The 22,029-nt window shown below is 38.3% G+C and overlaps 1 protein-coding gene across 3 annotated transcripts in view; it reads right to left on the reverse strand.

Annotated features, from left to right (window-relative positions):
• The window catches only part of UBR1 (ubiquitin protein ligase E3 component n-recognin 1), a 121,651-nt gene that overhangs the window by 3,102 nt on the left and 96,520 nt on the right, over nucleotides 1-22,029 (reverse strand). For 2 of the 3 annotated variants that reach the window (XM_063439630.1, XM_063439629.1), the window contains exons 28-45: nucleotides 21,080-21,166; nucleotides 18,711-18,880; nucleotides 18,281-18,483; nucleotides 17,906-17,999; nucleotides 17,140-17,292; nucleotides 15,791-15,888; nucleotides 13,813-13,903; nucleotides 11,095-11,243; nucleotides 10,438-10,493; nucleotides 8,687-8,783; nucleotides 7,618-7,685; nucleotides 5,906-6,056; nucleotides 5,285-5,372; nucleotides 4,542-4,678; nucleotides 3,905-4,013; nucleotides 3,101-3,157; nucleotides 1,404-1,481; nucleotides 779-949 (exon numbers count right to left, since the gene is read on the reverse strand). In XM_063439630.1, coding sequence (XP_063295700.1) covers nucleotides 779-949; nucleotides 1,404-1,481; nucleotides 3,101-3,157; nucleotides 3,905-4,013; nucleotides 4,542-4,678; nucleotides 5,285-5,372; nucleotides 5,906-6,056; nucleotides 7,618-7,685; nucleotides 8,687-8,783; nucleotides 10,438-10,493; nucleotides 11,095-11,243; nucleotides 13,813-13,903; nucleotides 15,791-15,888; nucleotides 17,140-17,292; nucleotides 17,906-17,999; nucleotides 18,281-18,483; nucleotides 18,711-18,880; nucleotides 21,080-21,166 — 2,057 coding nt within the window. Of the gene's footprint in view, nucleotides 1-778; nucleotides 950-1,403; nucleotides 1,482-3,100; nucleotides 3,158-3,904; nucleotides 4,014-4,541; nucleotides 4,679-5,284; nucleotides 5,373-5,905; nucleotides 6,057-7,617; nucleotides 7,686-8,686; nucleotides 8,784-10,437; nucleotides 10,494-11,094; nucleotides 11,244-13,812; nucleotides 13,904-15,790; nucleotides 15,889-17,139; nucleotides 17,293-17,905; nucleotides 18,000-18,280; nucleotides 18,484-18,710; nucleotides 18,887-21,079; nucleotides 21,167-22,029 lie in introns of all 3 variants that reach the window. The other variant, XM_063439628.1, reaches the window with a different exon arrangement.

Here is a 22,029-nt window from a genome sequence, read left to right on the forward strand (position 1 = left end):
TTTGTGTCACTATACCCCGCTCCCTCTAGAATGTAAGCTCATGGAGCAGGGCCCTCCACCCCTCTGTTCCTGTATGTACAGTTGTCTGGTTACAATTATATGTCTGTTAGTCCACCCATTGTACAGCGCTACGGAGTCTGATGGCGCTATATAAATAATAAACATAATATTAATGATAATAATATATTGAAAAAATATAACGAGGAAGAGAAGTTTCTCATTATCACTTCAGACGCTAGAGGGAGGAGCTCAGAGATCCACAGGACTTTATGGATTTTGTGAGGCCATTTGAAAAGCACATAAAACAATAATCTACGGAGTTTATGGTGCTCAGCGTGTTCCTTTAAAAGGGTAGCACAAAATTAAAGTGGCACAAACCTTGAGGAAGGTATGGAATTATGTCGTTCTGATGATACTCCCAATTTAACAGGCACTTTTCATTTTAACTTCAGGGTACAAGAGGTTCAAGCACTACCATGGATCGGTAAGAGTGGGGTCTCTGCTAGCAATGTCCAATTTTTATGAAAACTATGGATATTCCCTTTTACATGAGAGTAAATGTGAAATGTCAAATGGTGCCTGTTTTTTTGTGTGACATTAAAAGTCTTAAAAAAAGTTTAAAAAAAACAAAAACCATCTGTATAAAGTTGTACTATTCAGATTAACACTGTCATGTACTCCGTATAAAGCTTAGTTGTCTTCAAATATTAGTCTGAAATATGTACTGGTGCTGATATGTGTATATAAAAAAAAAAAAGAACATTTTCTGCAGACATACTTGAGGAACATGCAGATCCCAGCTCCGCACTGTAGGGCATGTGAGGTGCAAGCTCCCAATGTCTCCCCATCTACCAGCTCCTGGCAGCAGGTGTTCTGGGAGCAGAGAACTGTGCCACACAGTAAACATAAAACCGGGTGCTTCCGTTCATTATCCTGAGATTTCGGACATCTAAAGAGAACAGAAGATCTTAGAACCATCACCAAGCACACAGTCAGCAAACATAATTCCTGCAGATTGCAATACTGCCCCAGTTCAATGTGTCATTTGGTCGATTTACATACGAAAGGGTAAAGTCAGGAAGGTGTCGCTCAAATAAATATGGAGCGTTTTGCTAAATAAAAATATTTAGCACAAAACACACACTTTTTAAATTATGGCAGGAGTGAATATGAATATTTCAGTATTTACAAGTCTGTGGCTGAGTAGCAAATGTTGAAAATGAACAGAAAGATAATATTTTTGATATAACATAATTTTTTAATGTAACCCAGATGCGGAAGTCAGGTTTTGCCAAGTACGTGATATACAATTGGGTTGTAGAGCAACAAATCTGTCAAAACGCAACGTACAATTCGGACAGAGAGCAAACTTCTAACAAATAAAAAAAAATGTATCAAATCACCTAAAATGGGAGGCTTGGTTCAGGAGTACGCTGTAGTCATCCGGGAGCTTAGTTAAAGTGTTATGTTTCCGTGGATACCTGGAATCAGATAGAATTGTAGATACAGTGAATCAATTATAATATTGGAGGCTATAGTGTTCAGTGTATGAAACTGCATTAGTCAGGACTGAGGTAGAGATAATCAATTTACACAGGGACTCCTCCATCATGGGGTGATATATAAAACAGAAACTGGATTAAGGGGAACAGATCACCAGCATAAAATCTTATTGCAAAACCTTAGCTGCTATTAGTTTCCAGGTTTATATATAATGCACTTTACATACATTGCTTATGATTAGTACAGTTACATACTGTGAAAACGGTTACATCTAGTTTTTATTATTTCATGTAACTCAGTTACTTGAAAGTAGAAACAGTGAATAAAATAAAACAGAGTTTATGTTGGTGTTAAACCTTTACTGCTGTTTCTCTACCAAGGCAGATCTGATCCCATCAAGGGACTGAACGAGAAATGGGGCTACAGAACTAAGCGCCATGTCCAATAAAATAAATATGGGTTTAATGTTATGCCTCGTTTCCACTGAGCGGATCGGTTCGGTTCAGTTCGGTACGGTTCGCTATTTTGGGTGTTTCCATTATGAAAGTAGTCCATACAAGCGAACCGTACCGCACCATTCAGGGTCCTGCTTCAGATGTGGGCCATAGAAAATGGAACGGTTCGGTTAGGGCGGAACTACTATACAATCCATTGATTGGTGGACAGGAAGAGCATTTTTTCTAAACCCTGCATGGTCCTGAAGGTCTGACTTGCAGTGGAAACGCTCACCAGAATGGGCTGGCCCATTCTAAACCTTCCAAACTGTACCAACCCGAACCGATCCGCTCAGTGGAAACGAGGCATTAGAGGCCTAGGAGGCCGTTTTGCAGAATCCCTGGGTGAGCTCTGCTAGGGGTGCAGGACAAAGCACTATTTGCCATGCTGCATTTTTTCCAGAACTCCTCAGGATGACACAGGCAAGACAAAAGGATGTCTGATTTTTGTTTGTCGTGCCCCTAGTGCTGAATAAAGGTATATACCACCAACCTGTACTAGCTAAGACTATTAAAGAAAAACGGTTACTTATATATATTTACAAGAGGAAATACAAGAGTGTGTGTGTCCAAACCTTGGCCTATTAGTTACTGTGGGACTACATTCCCCATAATTAATGGATAGGGAAGAAGCTGTAAGGCCAAAGCTGCTCCAGCATTGGATGGTCATCCACAACTATATTAACGGATGAATTGGGAAGGAAGAGTTCTGTGCGTGCTTGAGTTTCATTAAAAAGCCATGTTATACTATGTGTCCATCAATTTGAATCAGAGGACCTTAAGTCAGATCAGCAAGGTTATAGAGTGGCCTCAAACCGCTAAAATGTGCAGTGAGAAAAAACTGCAGAATTCATCCATTACATCAGCCATGGAGGGAGCGATGACTCCAGTCCAACAAACCAGCTACAACATGAAAGAACACTTCAAGGAGGGATGCTGGACTGAGTAATATAACTCAATATGTTCTATTACACCTTTACAGAATGATAGTGATCCAAAGGCCACCAGTCTGACCACTACATGATAAAGATGGACCTAAATCAGGAAAGCAAAGCTTAGCTACTATCAATAAACTACATTAAATAACAAATGGGATGACTGACCTGAGTGCAGTAGTTTCCCCATTTAGAACGCTCAGAACAGAAGGATCAGATCCCCACCTGAGGGATGAAGAGAGATACAATGATCTGATAAGTATACACAATATACACTGCCGATTAGTGTATATTCACACCTCCTGGGTTATACATGTTGTTTTTATAAATCACTAGTATCGGAAGAGGGTGGTCGTGAGACTATATTCATCATGCTGGATATTTATTAGAAGCTGACAGTTGCCATACAATGAAAATACTTGCACATTCTTTTTGCAAAGACTATGACGTATGTTTTAATCTCAGTTCTGATAACGGATATTGTAAGAAAGTAATAAGAATTTTTATTTTTTTTTAAAACAAAGAACCATACCTGCAAAATGAAAAGTAAGGCTTGTATACAATCATGAAAAAGTTAAGTCCCCCAGGATTCTTTATTTAATAAATGCAATTCGCTCAGTGCTCTATTCTAGAAAGGAACAATCCAAGCACCATAACCACAACTCTCTGTCTGAGCTAAGCAATGCACTGCACTCTCAGCCAATCAGTTGGCCATGCAGTGGATTGCCTAGTTACCTGGCAGGAAAAGTGTGAGTAGTGCCCAGCGGACCACAGGTAAAAAGGCAAACATTTTGTAAACTTGTTTGGCTACTTACAATTTGAAGAGTGCCAGGGCACTGGGACCATAACCACTACAGCACGTTGCAATGGTTATGAAGATTGGAGTGTTTGTTTCTAATGTGAAGCGCAATATTACTACTGTTACTAAACAAATAAATTATAGGCAGAAGATGCAATTTAGGGATCCAGTACCTCTGAATAAGTGGCGTCACAGTGTCCCAGTAGTCTTGAAATAGCAGGAGTACGTTGGATGGTAAAGAGAGGTAGGTACAGAGAGCTTCCAGCTGGGCATCGGGAGATGCTGACAAATACAAAATTTCAAAATAAGTGAAACTTGACCTGTGGCACATTAAAAAAATGTAAACTTTAACATCATCATAAAGAGCAAGGTAGTATGGGCGTTGAAAGAATTCCCTCCCCCCTCCCTTTAAAAGCCCAGCATTGGCCAGGTTGGGAATTGGGTTATTGAAGAACAGTACTCATTAAAGTCGAAACGCCACATCTCGAGAAATTCCCCCACTGAATAAAATATTGAAAATCATCTACAATATGTGTTAACCAGCTCAGTCAAGGCACGCCGTGGCACACAATGCAAATGACAAGTAAAACAGAAACACAGTTACCGTTTCATCCACTAACTATGTTCAATGGTAGAAAGATAAACCGTTATCACGATGATCAACTATATCTCTATATTTAATTTTATTTTTCACACTTCACAAAAATATATTTGCTGAATACAGAGGATAATAAGTAAACATGAAATTCAAAATTGTGGGGTATCGCAGTTCCCCTTTAAATGCATTAGCTATAAATCTACGAGCATTACCTGGTGATTTCAGCACCTCTGGAGGGCTCACTCCCAGCAAGTAATGGAAAAATAGGGCTGAACATCGCAGATACGGCAGAATTCCTTTCTTCACACAGTCCCACACATACCAGCCAGGAATATCTGCTGCTAAGCACCTGAATGGAATTAAGTCACAGTAAGGTAAAGAGCCTCTCTTTGCAGACTCCAAAAGAAACATTAATGTTTATATTTAAGATACTTAATTCATCAACCTGAATATTATACCTTTGTAACAATCACAAACAGTGTGAAAATTACAGACATTACAGATATTATCCACACTACTTCATTTTGTTTCTCTATAAAATTGGAAAATATTTTTTTTTAAAATTAGTCTCTCTGGACTAAAATGATCTCCCTAGATTTATCATATATATATATATATATGAGTTAAATCCCTAAATCTAGTTAATCCGTGTTTTTGTGGCATCAGAAGTTAACCACTTTTTTTTTATTATAATTACCGTAAATAAATACTGTTCATTTAACGTCTGCATGAAACACAGGTAAGTTATCTATTTTTGGTTACTTATTTTGATCCTCCTGTGTGGGAATCTAGAAATCGAAATGTCAATATGTGGCTCTGAGGGCTATCGCTTTGCACCCGTAAACTAGATTTTACTAATTAGTATTGTAATACTTGGCACGTTGTATGCGGCAATAAAATCCACGTAAGTGAATGTTTACAACCCAAAAGTAGATAACATGAACTGTGTACTGACCCGTTGGTGAGCTGAGAAATGTTCCGACACAGAGTTGCAGCAGTCTCAGCCTCTGGACAGTCGATTGGCTCTGTAGAAGGCATAGTGTCTGTTCAAAACAATGAATAAAAAAAAAAACATGTTATCTGGAACACATATACTTGCAATAGCGTATATGCATCATTTGAGTGGTTTTTGTTTACATTCAAAAGCTTTATTGTGGAAAACAGCATATACAACATCGGGCCACGTAAAAGAGTTCTGTGCAAACATGACAGCAAGGTATACAAATTAATTGGGATTGCATAGATTCAGGGAAGTCATTAGTAGCTCACTGTCTCTCGATATCTACTAGCAAAAAGAGATAGAGGTAGGGTGACTGCAGTATGAAATAATCTAGTAACCCTGCACCCTGTTGCTCAAATCAGAGTCAAATATAAGTACACACAAGAAAGAAATCAAGACAGTGCAACTAGATGCCAGCGAGTGCTACATACAGTTTATTTGAAAGACCAAAAGGTTTCCCCTTTGTCAATGCAGATTTCCACGTTTTTCCCTATAATTAATGTTTTCAATCACTCTTATAATTTTGCACACTGTTTCTGCACTTTATCTACATTTTGGAAACTAAGAAATGTTTACCTGTGGCTGACGTGAAAATGATCTGCAGAATATGAGTCATTGTGAGCAGATGGAAGAGGTAGAGATTGTTGTAAGCAGAGATCAGAGATGAAGGATGCAGGCAGACAGATTCCTCCCAATACAGAGTCGGGAAAGCCAATACTGACCCTACCTACAATAAAGGAAAAGCATGCTATTTATTATTCCAATAACAGACAGGTTAGCATGGAATAAACAAGTTGGCAAGCTAAAGGAACACTCTAACATTGTTAATGAAAACCGGTACCTAGCACACATTTGAGGCTCTGTGCCTATAAGAATCTGCTCAGAGAGAATGTCAGTCCTGCAAAGATTGCATGTCTGCAACAGGAAGTCCCTCTAATGGCTGTCTGGGTGACAGACAATAGAGGTGGCCATAGAGACAAATGTAAACAGCAGTGTTTACAATGGTCAGACTGTAGGGACAGGGTGTAAGCACCAGAACCACTACATTAAGCAGTTGTAGTTTTGGTGCTTAGAATGTTCCTTTAACCCCTTAAGGACCAAACTTCTGGAATGAAAGGGAATCATGACATGTCACACATGTCATGTGTCCTTAAGGGGTTAAATTTTCTATGTGAAGTTTTGTGCACCTATTAATGTATTCATTTGTGGTTTGAGAGAGTAATGTAACTCTAGTCTAATGTGGCTTTCCAATTGTGGACTAAATAAACTCATACAAAAAATGCAGCCGACTGTTAGCATCCTTTCTTGGGTTGACATTCATTAGTGATTATAGGACATATCTACTACTACCTATTATAATTGATACATATTAGCATCGGTTGTATGCATGTAAGTGATTTATTTTAACTTAATAATGGTTTATTTTTTTAACAGTTTACTCAGGTCTTTTGATTCATTGTGTCCCCTCCAATTTAGAGTGTCTTTTTGGTGTTCATTTCGGGTTCTGGGGTTATCCCTCATTTTGAACATGTTTTCACTTTTTAGCCCTTTCCTTTTCCACATTTTGTTTTTCACTGTGCTTGTGAAAGATTCAATCACGCCATGTCATTCTTCTGAAATGCTCGGATATGTATCCGTTTGGACTCTTAATCTCTTTACCTTTTCACTCTCCTCTACAAATTTTGTTATTTCTGTTTCAACAAACTTCAATCTGGTGAAATCTTTCTAAATAAACATTTTCAATTAAATAAATGTCAAAAGTTCCAACACTGCTGAGCAATTGCTGGATCATTGCTGTCCTTATGCTTCAGACCTCTCAGAAAATAATCAATTTGTCTCAAAAATCTCAAAATTCCAAATTCCGCCTTTACATCCCTCATCCTGTCCTCACACCTTCTCCCTCCACCAGCTTCACAGACCAAGATCTAACACACAACTCGACACATGATCAGGTGTCAGCGACAGTATTGCATAAAAACAAAAACAAACACAACACAGAGGATGGAGTCTCTGCTCTTCTGTCATTTTCTAATATCACATACCCACAATCCCCTGACACCTTCTACCTCTGCCATCCCAAAACATTTTTAGTTTTTCTTAGATTTATAGATTGTTTTTTTTTTCTTTATCCATCTTCTGCCCAACCATTCTCATGCTGCTGTCTTTTACAAAGTTCCCACACTGCCAGCACTTTCATTACCTCTGATTTAAAGTATGCGTATGACTGAGCAGGCATTTTTTTTATGAGTGGAGACAAACAGTATACAAAGTAAAACGGAATCTCCTACCAGTAAATGAAACACATCCACAGACAGGAAGCAAGGGGTGTCCACCAGCTTGATGTTCGGCAGAAACACTGTTGAAAGAAAGCCCGTTTCTTAAGATGACTGGGGTGGGATTTCAGAAAGTCCACATGGATTTTAGCAGACTCCTTTAGAACTGTGACTACTGATTGTTTTTACATCATAACGATCTTCTACACCTCTTGTCTGTTAAATTCTGTATGTAAATGACTTGTTGTCAAATATCCAATTTTATTATTGTAAAGTGCTGCGGAAAATGTTGGCGTTCTATAAATGCTTCTAATAATATACAGATGAAGTGTCTATTGTCATAAAGCTGACATGACCTAACAGAACGGCATAGCAGTGGATCAGACGTCCAGTTAGATATTAGTGTGATGGAACAAGACGATGAGCAACATCTAATCATCTTCTATATTACGTCCGGACTAAGAGCATATATTTTTGTCTCTACTCTTCTATGCAGAAATGTAACATTAACAACAAACACCAACCATACAAGACAAAGGATAGATTCAGATAATTCCCTTGGATTACAATTACTTATATAGTGCCAACACAGTCCAAAGCGCTGTACAATAGGTAAAAGAAGACAACAAATTCTAACAAAATACTTTTGACATACAGGATCCTGTTGAAGAGGACTCTACTCAAACAAGCTTACCATTTGTAAATTAGTAATAATGAACTTATTAACCACATTTTAACCTGTTAACTGAGGTCAAGATTTTGAAAGATTCTAAAAGATGTAAAGAAAATCCATTAGCTAATGCAGGTGCAAGAAGAGCAATATAGGGCTGTCAGCAGCTGTATGATATAGATAGAAAGTTGGGTAGGCAACCTTCGGCACACCAGATGCAGTGGACTACACTTGCCATAAAGCTCTTACAGACATAGCACTTGCAAAGCATCATGGGAGATATAATCCACAATATCTGGAATGCTGAACGTTGCCTTCCCTGTATCAAAGCATAGGCATTAGTTAAGTAAGCAAAATAGTGTAAACAGGGCTAGATATATTCCATATAATAAAGAAATCACATCATTGCTATACCTGCCAGCGACTGAACAAGGTGTTTCTGTATCGTAGTTTGGGGACATGTTATCCGTTGTGCTTCAGCGAATTTTACCAAGGCTTTGAGGCATGCATGCTGAAGAGTTCAGAAACAGATAGGAAAACGCATAAATAAACATTAAAGTAACTACAAACAAAGCTCAATTATCATCAGAACAATAGTATCTGTTAGTAAAGCAGTTGGATCAATGGTTAGTAAATCATGGGTTTGAACCCAAAATCAGATTCCCATTGGTTTTAACAGGCACTTAATATCCGTCGGTCCCCAGGCAACTGCCTCGTTCTAATGTGAAGCACACATTTAATATACCGTGATACCCCATGGTTTACTCTGATTGGTTGTTATATGAGTCCCTGCTTCACATGGCATAAGGTAATGCTGAAATTGAAGGTACGTGTAGCACATACACTCAAGTAATTAAGCGCTTTAAAATGCTTGCATATTGTCTCAGGACATGGCTAATATGAATCTGTAGTTATACGCCAGATACAGGGTACCAATGGGGTGACATCAGCAGAAACCCCTTCAGTTTTTAAAGTGTATCGACATTTTGCAGAGGATATTAATTTGGATAAAATATCAGAGCAGAATTACTGCTTTCGCCATGCAAGCATGGTCTATGCATGATGCAAATCTCCTATACTAACAGTAAATGTAAATATTGGAATGTAGATTGAATGTCTTTAGCAGATGCCATTAAAAAAAACATATTAAAAATATCTTACAATGGTGACAAAAACATACACTAGGAGGCTTTAAAGATGGCCGGTGCAGTTTTTGGTAGATATTTAGAGAATAGCACTGCAATTTACATTCTGCATTGAAAGGGGAACTATAGTCACCAAAACAACTTTAGCTTAATGAAGCAGTTTTGGTGTATAGATCATGCCCCTACAGTCTCTCTACTCAATACTTTGCTATTTAGGAGTTAAATCACTTTGATTATGCAGGTCTAGTCACACATCCCTGCATGTGACTTACACAGCCTTCTTAAACACTTCTTGTAAAGAGAGATCTAATGTTTACACTTCCTTTATTGCACAGTCTGTTTAATTTAGAATTTTCTATCTTTTTAGACCTTGCTGGAGCCTCCTGTATATGATTAAAGTTCAATTTACAGAGCAGGAAATAAATACTTCTAAAGCAAGTTAACATCTGATTGAAAAATGAAATAACACCTTTTTTTTATGCAGGCTGTGTCAGTAACAGCCAGGGGAGGTGTGGCAACTGTGATTTAACTCCTAAATGGTAGAGAATTGAGCAGTAAGATTGCAGGGGCAGCATCTATACAAAAAAAATATTTAATTGAGCTAAAGTTGTTTTAGTGCCTATAGTATCCCTTTAACATTTTTTAAGATGGTGTATGTGTAGTGTGATTTATTGGAAACTGCGGCAGATTTGTATTATTGGATCTGGGATGTACAGTTAATTTGCCTGTTATTAAAACAATCTATGTTAAAACCATATGAAATCCTAGTCTGGAACTATGAATGAACTTGGGTGCTGCTTGACCCTTCTAACTATCATAGGTTAACCAAGTAGCATTACCCAGCATCCTCTCACTGCTTCCCAATAGTAAGCTCATTATACCAAAACATCAGTCGCTAAGAGGCTTACAATGTACTAATACATAAGTCATATCCCTGTGCTTACAAGAGAAAAAGAGAGAGAGCAATTAGTTACAGACCTGTCGTACACATATACAATTATTCTAATGAATGTTTTATACCTGTCTGTTCTGCAAAGCTCCAAATAATGGTTTATCGTCATCATCCAGTAAGGTCTCTGAAATAATGAAACATTTCAACAAAGCAATAACATTTTTAATTAAAATAAATAAATAACAACAACCAGGAATAGTAGAATTAACGCTTTGGTAGTTTTCAATTACATCCTGGGGCCTGGAGGTTATCAATACTCAACATAAACCAATTCTCATTTTATCAATCTCAGAAGTATTAAAGGCTGAGATGATCTTGCTGGGAATTGAACCCGAGACTGAGATAGTATGGATAGATCCCGATCCAGGAAAGGAGGTATTGATTGGCTGGTTGCTATAATGCACGATAGGTTTCTAAATCAACACAAGGTAGAAATTGGGTGTGTATTTCATTTCAACAACGTGCACATCGTACTTGCACCAAAAAATATTTATGAGCCACAACAAACTCAAAAGGAGGCGACTATAGGAAAAAGACCTGCAGGCCTACTCCACTCCCCTACAGTCAATTTGCTGTGAGGCTAAATGTTGCACATGGCCAATTTTGGGGCCATTTGTGACTTGGTGTATCTGGCATCTTAATCCCGCTGTAGATTTACCTCTTTGATTCTGTTCTTATCCCTATCGGTATAAAAGTCAGTGGTTTCCCACGTAGTTTGTATTTACCTATGGACTGGATGCTGAAGGCACAAGTGTTCCAGGTCATGAGGGCCAGACGTGGGTCAGATTCGTTGGGCCCAACACAGAGGCCCACGCGGTACACAGTGGTAGCAAAGTGCAGCAGCATTTCTTTTGTGGTTGTGGAATAGCTGGGCCTGTATGGTTGGGTAGAGGAAAATGTTTGACGTGTCTTTTCATCCTATTTTATTGTGTTTACATGGCTATTACAGTGCTTTAACAAGGCTATTCACTAGTGTGATACTTTAAATTCATTTTGCCGAGTGATAACAAATATTAGAGATTAACCAAGAAACTCTAGTAATGGAGGAATAAGGTGGTGCTGGGTATCCAAAGTGAGCGGTTGTGTACGGCTCTACAAGTCACAGTTTCAATCATACATTTGTCGTTGATCACTGCTGTGGAAGAACATTTGGACATTCACTATTTAGATTTACTAGGATCTACATATGTGGGCACTAGATTTACAAATAAATAATTTATATGAAGCAGCCTGGATTTAGGATTATCTCTTGGTGCTCAGATTGAAAAAAAAGTACCGACAGGGTTAGTGCTACCATTAGGCCTTTATACTGATAGGAGAAACCCTAGGTGATATGGTGACGGTGTGACCTTAATACCGACCAGACATTAAAGAGGATCCATTCTAGTTGAAAGTTGGCGGACTGAATGGGAAGTCAGAGGGCTCATTGGAGCCATGTGCTAATTACACACTTTGTTGTGTTTGTTCAAGAGTGCATTTTATGTAAAAAAATTTAAGCTTATTAAATTTACAACATTATGATTTCTTGTCATTCTTTTTGGAGTGTTTATCAACCGATTCTGATGTACCGATTCTACAAGTCTCTGGACAAGACTTTTTGAATAGGTCCTAAATGCTAAGTGTCTGCACATCGATAATCTGAAGATTTATAACAGATAAAAAAAAGCTAAATAAATCATGTGCACTGGTCAATGTTATAATTAGTGTTCTAGAATCTGTATGATGATAAAATGGCCCTGGCTCATTCTTTAGTAATGCTACAAAGAGAGGAAGGAACAATGAGTAAAAACCTTAATCTTTTTAAGATAAGCCTCTTTTTCAATGATTTGTCATCAGTAGATCTATCCATGCACAGACCATGCTTCACATGGGAGAAGCCCATCCTGGCTATACATATGCACCACAGCAAACTACGTGTGCTGGACTCAGCAAGTCCACACAGACAGACAAGTAGTTTTCAAAACGAGAGTTCAATTTGTGGCAAAAATAGCAGCCAAAAAAAAATAGATTTTGAAGAGATGGTACAATCTCTGGAACATGTCTATTTCTCCTTCCTCCTAGGTTCCAGTCTCTTAAAAGCCAGAAAACAAGGTGCACACCGTGTGCAATCTCCCTTTTAGTGTACAAACACTGTATTACAGATTTTGGAGAAGCACAGGAGAACCACGAACAAGTGTGTGCATGCTCTCAGCTCCAGCACAGAGCTCATGAGAAGCCTCTGATTGGTGTATCCCCGTATCCCTTGGTGTATCTATGACATAGACTTAACGAGGGGAGGGCTTGAATAGACGGCAGGTCTACAGCATTTGCAAGCATCCTAAAAAAACATGCCTAAAAACACAAAATATATGCGTGCTTTCTATGGGGGGGGGGTTTATAATTGTAAAAAAGAAATTCAGTGGAGTAATCCTTTAACCCCTTAAGGACACATGACATGTGTGACATGTCATGATTCCCTTTTATTCCAGAAGTTTGATCCTTAAGGGGTTAAGGAGATCTGAGCAAATGAGGGATTCAGAGATCCCAGTGCGACTCTGATAGCAGGAGAGGTTAAAACAGAGACCAGCTGAGCCGGATCAATGCTGCATGCTGTGCAGAAAATGCTGGTGAAGATGCAAATATGGTTTGCAAGTCTGGTTTCATGGGCATATTTGCAGCTGCTATAATTGGCACGTAAAGGAATAAAAAAGAATTAGTCTTTGCGTGCACATATTCTATAATAAGTGCACTCCGTCTAAAGTAGATCGCAATTCATTAAAGGGAAATTTAGTAATACAACAGCTGGAGGGCAGGGTGGGACAGCTCTAGTAAAGAAGTACGCATTTCCGCAGAACGTAAAAATGTCTTTTAACAATTAAATATAACGTGCCGTTTGATTGTTTTTCCTGTAGAGCAATAAAAAGCAATTTGCTAAACCATGTCTAATAAATTAACTAGGGAAGTATTGGATGGACAATGACTTTCAATTCAAGCAATGGCTATGCATTATGGGTAATGTAGTACACATGAGGTGGAGAGCCAGATGATGTTTTCCCATATTAATAAATGCAGATAAAGGGAAACTCTAAATGCATACTGTGTGGCATGCCATCTGTGCAACTGCTGTGGCTAACAATGTCAGCCCTTCCTTTAAATGTACTGCCCGCACGGCACACACTATGTTACGGGCAGACTGGGTAGACTGTGAAGCCGCCATGGGCATCCTTTTTTAAAGAGTGCCATAGAGCACTGCCTAATTGGCCTAACAGTAGCACCAACCATGCCAGTGCTTTTTAAAAGCGAACTAAATAATCTAACTATTGAGAAAGAGTTTGGACAATGTTTTATGGAATCCTGCAACATTCCCAAAAAAGATGCACAAACTATCCCAGAAGCTCCAGCATCCTGTTCAGGTGGATACACTGTAGCTGGAGATGTATTAGATACAGCAGGAGGTCACTCACGGAGACTGAACACCATAGCTTAAGATGGAGCGGAATTCATGGCTCTGACCCTCTTGACATTCAAGGAATTCAGGTGATATGGAATTATCCCCTAATGAATAAAAAGAGGGGAAAAAATAGTTAGTAATCAGGAGCTGATTTTATAGGTGTGCCAAAATCAACAATTAATAAAGAAACACTTAATGCTAAATCCATATCATCATACAATATAAAAAATGTTAACACACAAACAGAAAGCTAGTTACTCAGCAGTAAGAAAGAAAACGCTGAACAACTGACAGCCAATCAGTGATCTCCGAACAAAGAATATAGAAGTAAGATTGAGCAGGCACATGAGGTCACAACTTCACGATTGCGTACCTGTTTCGTTCAATTCAATCTTTTGTCATGGACACGGCACGTATAGCTGTGCCACAATCACTTGTCGTATAGTGAGGCCCACATTTGACAATAGCTCACAAAATGCAGAGCTTCTTTTGTCAATTCTCACAGTCATTACTAGCGACGGCTGTGGGAACAAGCATGTTTTCGAGCATTGTGTAAATTGGTTAATCAAATATCTTGAGGTCTTATCCATAGACCTCAGTGTTGTACTTTGGAACATGCACTACGTTTCAGCTCTGACATCGGCTACTAGCAGACGAAGTGCCACAGACAGTGGCACCAGCGATGGATAGCTTCTGGTAGGTATAACTACCTTCAGCTACACTCCCTGACCACTGCGCATAAGGTGGGCATGTCAGATTTGAAATATGCAAAGACCCCAGAAAGTGACAAATCTGCTTTTAAGCTCGAGATAAACTCAGCAATATTTCATAAATAGTTTATTCACTTATTGAAAGAACTGGACAAACTACGGCAAGCATTTTAAACAAGGTAAGCAGTTTTATCCGAAGCATTAATAATGCAATTAGGTTGTCTGGGAAACACCACATCTTGAAAAGACCCTATAAACACACACACAATACCCATAACAATTTGTTAAAGTATTTTATACACATCAAAAAAATATAAATTGTGCTGGCACTTCTGATGGCTTATATGTGAGTGTACAAGGTAAGGGCTGTTTCCCTCTCACCTTAAATATTCATACAAGCAAACATTAATACAATACTCAATACACCCTTAAGTGAGCCTTAATAAAAAGCAAATTGCTTAACCATGTCTAAATTAACTAAGAAAGTATTGGATGAACAATTACTTTCAATTCAAGCAATAGCTATGCATTATGGGTAATGTAGTACACATGGAGCACATTCTGGATAGATCTAAAAAAGATAAAAGCATACAATACAAAAAAAAACATACAATAAATATGACAAAATAGCAAAAAAAATCTAGCTAAATATTTTTGCTATTTTGCCCTTTTTATGGTATGTTTTTTTTACTTACTTATATAATAAAGTATCATTTTTTTTCTTGGCAGATTTCTGTGGTTCCGGGCCAAGTGGGAGCCCAAGCCAAAATTGGCACCTTGGATCGGACTTTATAGAGCCTGGCACAGTGAGTTATATACTCTGCACTTTTATCATTTCTATTGCTATACAGAAAACACTGTGTTTGTCCTGCTGTTATCTTTCCTCTATTTAAACCTGTGTATAAGTATTCAATGTGTACTCACTAAATGGTGTATTGTGTTTTGAATTTATTGTTTTCATGTATTGAATACACATGTTAAAGATTTTGAGGACAAAAAAATCCCAGAGCCAATAGTAATGATGAAATGTGCTCGGAACGTAGGCGATTCAGTGAAGACATGATGAGATCATGAGTAAAAGTCACGTTTGGGACCTAAATAAAGCCCCTTTCAGCTGCTGCAAAAGCAACCTGTTTACAAATGAATTTAACATTTCACAGGTGAGAATGCATTCTGAGCAGGAATTCTAACTCTGTATACACACATACATGAAAGATGGTCGTTACTTTGGCAAAGGCATAGTAATAATGTCAGAAAAAAATGTGAATCTTAGAATGCAACCTTTAGTGATTTTCAGTTTATAACCAGAAATTCTAGCAGCGATCATATCCAGCCATCGGGAAAAGGACAATACTTGGCCGATAGCGTCAGCATCAACACTGCAATGAAAAGAAAGAAATGATTTAAAAATGGGTTTTCATTCAGTTTAGGGAAACGGTGTCCAGGTAGATTTATGTTTAGGAATGGTGAGGAATGCTGTTAAACTGCTGGAGCGCCGAGTTTGAATTTTCCTAGATGAGAGGGTATTTTGTGCATTCAGTATTACCTCTGCTACCAAGATGGAGTCCTCTACCAGTTGGAGAACTACAACGTCATTGATGCTTCACCAGCAAAGCATCAGTGGTGCTGCAGTACCAGAACAGTTTGGATAAGAATGGGGGTAAAAAATAAGGCTGCTGCAAGCACGTAATTCCAGCAGGCCAAAAAACTTGTGTTTCCTTCCAGATATCCACTGTGCATAATAAGCAAAGGTGAAATGGCTGTTCCAACCATAAACCACTGGTTTTGGTTAGAGCAATAATTTCTGAGATCCCACCACCCAAAGTATTAATAAAAGAAACGCAAAAATATACTTCCCTTCCATCGCCAAGTTCAAGTTCTCTATTCAGTTATATCCTCCTTGCCTTGACATCACTTTCCCTCGATGGAGGGGATGGAGGTAAAGGAGGATGGACTGAGGGGAGAACAGTGGTGGCACGGAGAAGAAGAAGAGCCATAAGAAGCGTGACCCGTGGACATTGAGTGCTGGTTCCTACTAATGCCTGGGCTGGAGTGGTGCTGCCCAAGAGCGACATGGCACTGAATGTACCCCACACCTCTCTGGGAATTATCCGATAACTTTTCAAGCACAAGCATAAGCTGAATGGGGACTTAGTGGGGTCTCTTAATATAATCGGGCTGTCAAGCTATGGCTGTCTACCCAATAACATAGTATATACTACCTTACAGTTGATTATTGCAATTTTAATTTCTGTTACTCGTTATGTTTTTTTTGCTATATATATATGTGCCAGTCACAGCAAAGATCCTCAGCCCAGCATTCTGTCTCCTTAGTGGGTTTACTTAGCTTTAATTTAATAGAATGCTAATGTTGTTACATTTTAATATACAAAATGAGGTATCCTCTTTGCATGAGTGTGATTTATGATTGGAATACGGTGCATTATGGAGTCTGTTAATTTTAGATATACCAGAATGACACCGTGATAGGTCTTATATCTGTTCATACCACTGCTGCTGACATTTTACGTAAATGCTTGTCCTGCTCCTACGGATCTGGCTATATTCTGTTGCAAACCTGATATATACCTCAATAAAAAAACAAAAAAATAAACACACACATAAATCACCTATTCACTTGCTCAGCAACAAGAGGGATGATGGGTATGACTGTGTTACAATGGCATTTGCAAAGTGGACAAAGGTACTCCCCATTTCCCAAATCGAAAATCAGATCTACATGAAGACGCTGCCGTGTGGTCAACTGTATAGCTTCGAAAAACCTAGGAACAAAGGCATAGAATTAGCATGTTTTCGGGGTTAAAAAAAAAAAAAAACATTGAGCAATACTCATGGATTCCATCTGAATAAACATTTTAAAAAGATGATAAAAATAATAACAATATACATTTTAAAAAAACCTTATTGATTTTAATTTATTTTATTTGCTAAATTGCAAAAATATATGTGAAGTGCGGAGATGTATCTCCTTAAGATCACATAGTCCTAGAAATCGTGAAAACTGATGTAGTTTAGAATCACTAAAAATAACAAGTACTGAGCCAACGGTAATGGGGAAAAGTGGATAAATCGGGTCACTGAGCTACACCCCTTTCTCATACATTTTTAACCCAATTTTACAGGATTCCATAGTTCTTAAATAAAAAGGGTTTGTTAACTAAGCAATGCATTGAACTTTAAACCAAATTAGGCCAAATTGGTATAAAACACAAGATATGATAGTATGTAACAATGGGAAATACATGAGCATAGCAGAGAACGTTTTCAAATCAGCCCTTTTTGCATAAATTTAGCAATTTTGTTTTCAAGTCAATACAAGTCGATGTTCAACAACACGTGATGTTGATTATGATTACACAAAATAATGCAACTTACTTTTGCCAACATACGGCATGCATTACATGTCCACAGCTGCCTGTATGGGTCCCACAAGACAGCTCTGGGTGTGTGAAAAGAGGATCAAAGGTCTCTGCAACAACAAAAAAAAATCATTATTCCTACACTATCAAATATAAGTTATATGTCTTATACATCTCTGCTCGTGGTCAAGCTCACGCATTGCCATAAGACAAAGAAGCCCCCCTACTTGGTCTTATATTATAATTGCATTGGAATGTCAATCAAGTTCTAACACAGTCAGCATTTCATAAATAATATATCTTATTAAACAGGGAGAAATGACAGGAATTAAAAAGAAAAATCAAACAAAAAAGCATAAGTACATTTACCAAATGAACAGAAAGCACTTACCACCTGAGTGTATGACAGATTTGCCCCAACACTGGGATAAAGTGGTAGATTTCTGAACACAGGCAGTTAACACCATAGTCTGGCTGTTCAGTTTAAGATCTTGTTCCTCTTGGCACAGAATGCAAGTCAGCACTTCCTTATCAGGAACACAGGAGCCACGCTTCGGCCCCAAGGCAATCGTGGAGCCTTCTTCATCTGGATAACTAAGAACAAGTGGTTTTAGTCAGTACCAATACATTCATGGGCCTAAGTCACAGAAACCTAACAAAACGCTAACATGTCATTCATCAAACTAAAAAAAAAAAAAATATAGAGAGAATAATAATACAAAAAAAAAAGGATGTAAAAGCAGAGTAAGACATGGAGGTTGGAGTAATCCTTTCACTGTGCATAATATGTGTGTGTGTATATATATTCACATGGCTCGTACCTTTCTTCCATTGGAGTGGCACATACTGGTGATTCTAAAGTGCTGTCATAAAGAAGTTTGTTAGTTTCAATGAAATTTTTTTGAAGAGCTGACATCTGGGCCATGATCTTCTGCCGATGGAGCCTCGCTGCCTCTGCTTTCCGCTTGCGTTTCTCCTTCTCTACGGGACTCTGTACCTCAAAGGCAAAACAAAAACAGTGATCAATACCTGGACACAATCTACAACGAACTGTGGCCACACTGCGACTAATAATGAAAGATAAAAACAAAGCCCTTCTTTTTCAAACATATTTACGAAGAACCAACAGCAGCTGAAATGGACGGGTAATACCAAACTTGGCACATGACATTAAAAAAACTGAACTGGTTAAACATGTCCATGGTGCTATTTATTAAAACAAAAACTGCATCTAGATAGTACCCGATGACCTTTGGGATAATAAAAAAAAAAAAAAAAAATGTATTATAACATACCAATAATAACCAGAAAATGTCAACAAAAGGCTGGTTTTCATACATACACGTTATACAAACTCCCTGATAATCTATTTTCAGGATACAAATAAGTAAATGAACGCGGGCGGATTTATTCAAGGTCAATTCATAGTGAATTTCAAATTATTTTTTTCCCACCATGAATACTTTTTATTGAATTTTCTCATATTCATATTAAGTTCACATACATAGATTCATTTCACATATACAATGATTTCTTGGTGCAGTCATGGATACATTTGGAAATGTGTGGGTTAAACCGCATTTAACTAGGCACAAGACAATTATAGGGTATATAATTCAAAGCATCACAGTACATGCATGATATAAATTTTTTACCCCACTCTGGAGCTGCGTACTCTCTGTACGACTATTAGCTTTATGTCTGTAGCCAGGAGAACAATATTTGCATCATTATGCACCCAGACAGCATTAAGTGAACTCAAGATAAACAGAAATTAAAAGAACATAACATAATAACAAGCGTAACAAATTTCACTGCATATTATGCGTCAAATCCAACAAGTTTTGCAGGATATCCTGTAGGGCCGTCAGCATGCGTCCGGCATTGCATTTAGACAGTATCGCACCACGACACCCCACTATAGGTCAAGTATATCTTCTAGGGAACCAGTGCCCAATTGCCTGTTGGCCCATATTGAGTCATAGGTTTGTAGGGTATTATATATTCTATGGTTCATTTCCTCATTGATTCTCCTGGTGTTTAATTTCTCCATTACCACTGATAAAGGTGGAGGGTGCCTTTTCTTCCACAAAGTGGCAATACTGCTTTCGGCAGACATCAGCACATGTATGATGAGTGTTCTCATTGGTTTTGGCAGGTGCGCGGGCAGCATGTGTGAAATATAGGCTTCTATTTGAAGCGAGAGGGAGAACTTTGTTATTTTATATATGACTTGTTTTATTTTTTTCCCAAAATGGGTGTATTACCTTGCAATGCCAGAACACATGGCTTATCGTTCCCGCCTGTACATTGCATCTCCAGCAGTTAGGAGTGGTATTGGTAAACATGTGAGCTAGTCTGTGTGGAGTCATATACCATCCCATCTGTATTTTGTAGGTAGCTTCAATATGGTCTTGGCATTTTGTCGCCTGTTTGGCGTGTCTTGGAGCTCGCAGCCATTGTTTCGGCTAAGAATTGCGCGTTAAGTTCCTCTTCCCATTTGAGCATATATGAGAATTTGGAGGGTTTAGCGTGTTCTAGCAGGGTTCTATAGCAGAGTGCCAATGGTTTTGTGCCTTTCTTTATTCCCCTGTATAATTGGGTGATAACACTTCTGTCATTAGTGATTGGTGTCTGTATGTTGTGTTTAGCCAGGATTTGTTTGAGCCTTAAGTACGTGAACATGTCTATGGAGGGTAGTTTATATTTCTGCTCTAATTCCGAGAATGGCACTAGCCCCTTGTCGGTATATAATTGAGCTATGTTTACTATCCCCACTTTACCCACAATTTGATAGGTAGGTTGGATGTGTAAGTGAATTTAAAATTTAAGTCCAGAGTAGCAGAGTAAGAACAGCTGATTTAGAGAATGTTTCCAGTTCTGCTAGTTTGATCTTAAATTTAAATATCACTTTCAATTCACCTTAAATTCTCACATTAGTGAATAACCCTGAAAGAAATAAACACACACATTGGAATTAAAGTAATAAGAGTGTAATAACTAAAGCTACACTCGATGTCACATTTTGAGACCTTTTCTTATGTATATCCCAACATGCGTACTCCGACGCAGTCATTTAATATTTTTTATTCACCAAACAACTTCCTTGAATGCCTTTGGTATAGTACATCACAAGCAATGAAATGCTGCTTTACAAATCCATGAAATGTCTTCACTCGCTTTCTCTTACCTCATCGCCTGCTGTGACATCAGAGGAAATTGCTGCTATAGCGGTTTGCCCAGACTTCTCTCTCAGCCTCTTCACAGCTTCAAACATCTGAACTCACGAGAAAACACAGAATGAAAAAACGTATATTTTAACACTTTCTTCCTTTTTTCATAGGACACAAGTTAATAAATGTTAAGGGATTGTCAGGCACGCCAAACAGAAGGTACAGTTTTAACTGCTGTCAAGTATCCCAAAGAGGCTCATTAAACATATTTTAGGGATTTATTAAATTATAGCAACAATGTTTCATATACTGTGGGCCTTGACTGCAAGCAGTCCCCACCATCTGCTATTCAGACCCTCAGCAGAATGTGTAACTTCTGTTGGGATGAGATTCACTATACATTACTACAGGAAGTCTTAATTACTATATTTTAACCCCTGAATTCCATGTCATCTCTTCTACAAACCCAGTAGACGGTTGTCTTGAGTTCTATGACCTTGCCCAGATGTGCACTGTAACCAAGAGTTCATTTCTTGTGAAGAAATCTTTATGGGAATGTTGCTTCACAGAATAGGAAGCCTACATTAGTCCCCGATTTTGTCCAGAAGGTGGTATAAAATATTCATACAATTCAGGCCATTGTTCTTGTTTCTGATCAAGAAATTTACAGCTATAGAAGAAAGTTAAAGGGACACTATAGTCACCTGAACAACTTTAGCTTAATGAAGCAGTTTTGGTGTATAGAACATGCCCCTGCAGCCTCACTGCTCAATCCTCTGCCATTTAGGAGTTAAATCCCTTTGTTTATGAACCCTAGTCACACCTCCCTGCATGTGACTTGCACAGCCTTCCATAAACACTTCCTGTAAAGAGAGCCCTTTTTAGGCTTTCTTTATTGCAAGTTCTGTTTAATTAAGATTTTCTTATCCCCTGCTATGTTAATAGCTTGCTAGACCCTGGAAGAGCC

Source organism: Pelobates fuscus, chromosome 13 (genome assembly GCF_036172605.1).
Source record: "Pelobates fuscus isolate aPelFus1 chromosome 13, aPelFus1.pri, whole genome shotgun sequence".
Classification (NCBI taxonomy): domain Eukaryota; kingdom Metazoa; phylum Chordata; class Amphibia; order Anura; family Pelobatidae; genus Pelobates; species Pelobates fuscus.